Source organism: Tupaia chinensis, unplaced genomic scaffold, assembly GCF_000334495.1.
Source record: "Tupaia chinensis unplaced genomic scaffold, TupChi_1.0 Scaffold000217_1, whole genome shotgun sequence".
NCBI lineage: Eukaryota > Metazoa > Chordata > Mammalia > Scandentia > Tupaiidae > Tupaia > Tupaia belangeri.
The window spans coordinates 6,159,436-6,164,156 of NW_006159692.1; the positions used below are offsets into that span (position 1 = coordinate 6,159,436).

Consider the following 4,721-nt stretch of genomic DNA (forward strand, 5'->3'; position numbering starts at 1 on the left):
GAGTTTGAAGCCAGCCAGGGCAAAACACATGAGACTTGGTCTCTAAAAAATGTCTAAGAAAGGGATATGCTGAGAGACTGGCATGCAGTGGTGAGCTGATATCCCCACTCTGCTGGAACCGGTAAAGGAATTTTCAGTTTTCATTTACCTCATGAGGAAAAAAAAAGTTCTAAGCTCCAGATCAAAATAATTGATTCCTATGGCTCTGAAGCAACAAGAGATCTATTTAGTGGGGCTGTTGTGTGAGGCACAAGGGGAGGAAACATTTGACGGATGGGAAAATGTAAAGCTCTCTGTAGGACAGAAAAAAATATATATGTATACTATATATATATATATACACATATATATATACACACACATACACACACACACATATATATATATATTATATACACACACATATATATAGTATACATCATGATGGGGACTTAATGGAAAATGTGAAATTAATCTGAAAATAAATTTTAAAAATAAAAAATTCTTGGACCAGCCCATGGTGGTTAAGGCAGCTGGATCCCACATGGCTGACTGCCCAATTTGAGTCCCAAACCAGGCAGCTGGAAAAATATGCTGGGCACATGCCCAAAATCCTGAGAGGAGAGAAACAGAGAAGGAACTATGGTGTGACCATTCCCCATGCAGAATTTCTCACTTTCCGTCTCTGTCTTTCTCCAGTGAACATACATGATTTCTGGCTTTTTTTTTTTTTTTTTTTAATTTTCATATTCCAAGAATAGGAAACAGAGAAAACAGGTGCTTTATTCAGCTATTCACTGTAGGGAATACTTACAACCTGGTCACTGAAACACACATTTCATGGTTCATCCCTGGAATGTGGGAATAGCTACTATATAAAATACTGCTTTACCATTACACTTGTAATAATGGGCATTTTAGAGGCAAGACAGTGGAGCAGGGCAAAACATGGTGTTCTGGGACGGTTCCTACTTTGGATCTGGAAACCTCCCTACATATGCTGGACACGTGTGTATTCATAATCTGAAGCTGGTGGAGGCTAGGGGTGAATAGTGGTGTGAAGACCCTGTTGGGAGTGTGTACACACATGCGTGCTCTAAGAAATAAATAATAAACTCTAAAAAAAAAAAAAAAAAGAATAGGCTCTTCACCTATACAGAATTACACAAAGCTCCTCACTGGGAACAACTTTATCCCTAAAACAGAATGGTAAAGCCGCAGACTTGGTTTTTCCCTATAACTTGCTTGGAGAGAAATTCTCTCCATCACTCTCCAGAGCGTTTCACAAAATGCAAATAACTTCAAGCAGACCAAAATTACATTCAAACCTGCTTTCAAAGTACCCATAATGAGGACCAGTGGTCTGGTGATTAAGGCAGGTGGATCCCACATGGTTGACTGAACAGTTCATGTCCGAGACCCAGCAGCTTGAAAAACCCAACACGGGCATGTGCACAAAATCCCTAAAGGAAGGAGAGATGGAGGAGAGGGACTGAGTATGCCTACACCCCAGAGGGTTGCTTTTTAACTTTCCTTCTCTCTCAACAGTGAACACATGTGCCCTCTAGCATATGGAAAAAAAAAAAAAAACAAAAAAAACCAAAAACGAAAGGAAAAAAAAAAAAAAAAAAAAAAAAACCAAGTAGCTACAATGAATACTCACTCCAAAAAAAGAGACCAAAGTAGCAGATATTCTTTTTTTCTTTGCAGGATTATTTATTTAATTTTATTTATCACTATTATTATTTTTCGATTTACTACATGGCACGTGCAATCACCAAACAGAGAGAGAGGGAAAGTGAGTGGGAGTCCAGCACATTAACCACCATGCCACCTGCTGGCCCCACTATTTAATGTTTTAGGAGAGGGCACAGAACAGGATAACTTTTTGTTTGGTTTTCGGTTTGTTTTTTATAAACAAGACTTCAAATTTCGCTTTTCTCTTGAGTTTCCACTGACAGGGTCTCATCTGAGAGGTCAGGATAGGCCAGGTGGCAGTTACCCTCTGGAACCTTCCCATGTGGGTCTGCCCGTTTCACTGCTATCCCACAATCTGGCTCCTTCCTTCACATTCGGTTTTACTCAACTCTGCAATTCAATTTTAGGTGGTGGTCTCTGATAGATTCTCTCAGGAACATCAGGCTAAAGAAGAGCTTCTGGAAGCAAAGGTTTTTAATTTGTGGGGTTTTTTCCCTTTTCTTTTTTATGTATTTATTCATGATACAATTCCCTTTAGTCATTTCCTCAGTTTCCAATTTGATTTTACTCCTATCTGCTCTCCTGCCACTATCCAGGCCTGTTACTCAGTAGCAGGTTATTCCTGACGTGCATCATTCAGCATGAACCTGTGTCCAATTTTAAGCCATTTTTTCTTTTCTCAAATATCGTCATATAAATACACTCACTCAAATTTGAAATGTTTCTCATATCCACTGATGGTATTACAATAAAATATTTAGTCTTAATGAATAGTTAGTTATAAAGAACTGCTAAAGGGTAAAAAGTGTTCTTAAGAACACTTAAGTGAGCTTAAGATCGATAAAGAAAAAAAAAAAAAAAAAAAAAAAACCAAGTAGCTACAATGAATACTCACTCCAAAAAAAGAGACCAAAGTAGCAGATATTCTTTTTTTTTTTTCAGGATTATTTATTTAATTTTATTTATCACTATTATTATTTTTCGATTTACTACATGGCACGTGCAATCACCAAACAGAGAGAGAGGGAAAGTGAGTGGGAGTCCAGCACATTAACCACCATGCCACCTGCTGGCCCCACTATTTAATGTTTTAGGAGAGGGCACAGAACAGGATAACTTTTTGTTTGGTTTTCGGTTTGTTTTTTATAAACAAGACTTCAAATTTCGCTTTTCTCTTGAGTTTCCACTGACAGGGTCTCATCTGAGAGGTCAGGATAGGCCAGGTGGCAGTTACCCTCTGGAACCTTCCCATGTGGGTCTGCCCGTTTCACTGCTATCCCACAATCTGGCTCCTTCCTTCACATTCGGTTTTACTCAACTCTGCAATTCAATTTTAGGTGGTGGTCTCTGATAGATTCTCTCAGGAACATCAGGCTAAAGAAGAGCTTCTGGAAGCAAAGGTTTTTAATTTGTGGGGTTTTTTCCCTTTTCTTTTTTATGTATTTATTCATGATACAATTCCCTTTAGTCATTTCCTCAGTTTCCAATTTGATTTTACTCCTACCTCCCCCCCTGCCACTATCCAGGCCTGTTACTCAGTAGCAGGTTATTCCTGACGTGCATCATTCAGCATGAACCTGTGTCCAATTTTAAGCCATTTTTTCTTTTCTCAAATATCGTCATATAAATACACTCACTCAAATTTGAAATGTTTCTCATATCCACTGATGGTATTACAATAAAATATTTAGTCTTAATGAATAGTTATAAAGAACTGCTAAAGGGTAAAAAGTGTTCTTAAGAACACTTAAGTGATCTTAAGATCTCGATTTTTCTGTGCTCTATGTCCTATTAATGTAGTAACTGCATTTCAGTAAGATCAAGTCCAAATATTTTTCCTTTTAAACTATACCTTAATATGACATCATTAAGAAAAAAATTTCCAATTACTGGGAGACAAAAAAAGCCTTTCAATTCCCTTCATGAAATGACACTTTCAGACCTGAAGCATAAATTGCACCATGCAAAGACTAATTCCTCCTCTTCCTAATCATTCTTAGGAAGTTTCCTTGTATAAAAGAAAAGTCCTAAATTATCAACAGATCTTTATGTGTACCCGCACACACACGAATACACAAGAAAGTCCACGGCCTCTTCCTTCTCTTCGCTCTACTACCGTAATGACGTTTCCAAACATCTGGCGAAATCCAAGGGTGACTCTGTAGCAACTTCACTGCAATGTCTTTTGATGAGTTGATTTAAATCTTCATTCAAAAGTGAATCCCCCTGTAAAACTTTATCCTGGAAAAATATTAAAAGCAAGAGTTAGAAGTCTCTTTTGCTATTAGCAATAGCCAAGCTGTGTGCAAAGCTGAAAATGATAACAGCTGATACCAACAAGTATAATAATGACAAATGCCTGGTTAGGTCATAGGCGCGGCCTAACTGAACGAAACAGTGTCAGGACTATCTCTATAAATGCCAACAAGACATCTATCCTACCAACTCCTAAACATGGAGGGGAAAAAAAACACCTCTTAAACAATTAAGCAAGCTGGAATTATAGGTAAGAGAGATGTTCGAGACCGGCAGTTGGCATAATGGCTATGTCACTGAACTCCCATGTAGTCAACTGCGGTTCAAGTTCTGGATCTGGTGGCTTAAACTCACGCCAGGCACGTGTGCGTGCCCAAGATCCCGAGAGGAGAATGGAGGAGAAAGCACTGCGGTGTGGCCATCCCTCCCCCTGGGTGATTTCTCACTTTCTGTCTCTGTCTGTCTCTGTCTTTCTGGCGAGTGCATGTGCCCTATAGCAAAAACCTTTCCAAAAAAAAGAGGGATGTTCATTTGTTTTTTATTTCTTCTTTAAAAAAAAAAAGGAAAAGTTATCGCATACCTTCTTTTTAGAGTTTGAAGATTCAACTGGAGGATTAAATGTCATTTCCGCCATACTATACGCCTCAAAAAGTTCAGCAGCAGATCTATAATCACAAATACATGGCACGTAAAGTCACTACATATCTGTGTGATTTGAAAATAATTAAATTGTACCCAGAGAATGACTCATTATTCAAAACCCATTTATTAAGGTATAACATTCCTGC

At 38.3% G+C, this 4,721-nt stretch overlaps 1 protein-coding gene across 1 annotated transcript in view; it reads right to left on the minus strand.

Moving 5' to 3' along the window:
• Window positions 1-2,634: 2,634 nt before the first annotated feature.
• NOC3L (NOC3 like DNA replication regulator) overlaps window positions 2,635-4,721 on the minus strand; it is a gene marked incomplete in the record, with an annotated part of 39,109 nt that continues 37,022 nt past the window's right edge. The window contains 2 exon segments of the mRNA XM_027771500.1: window positions 2,635-3,918; window positions 4,514-4,598. Of these exon segments, the coding sequence (XP_027627301.1) occupies window positions 3,790-3,918; window positions 4,514-4,598 (214 nt within the window).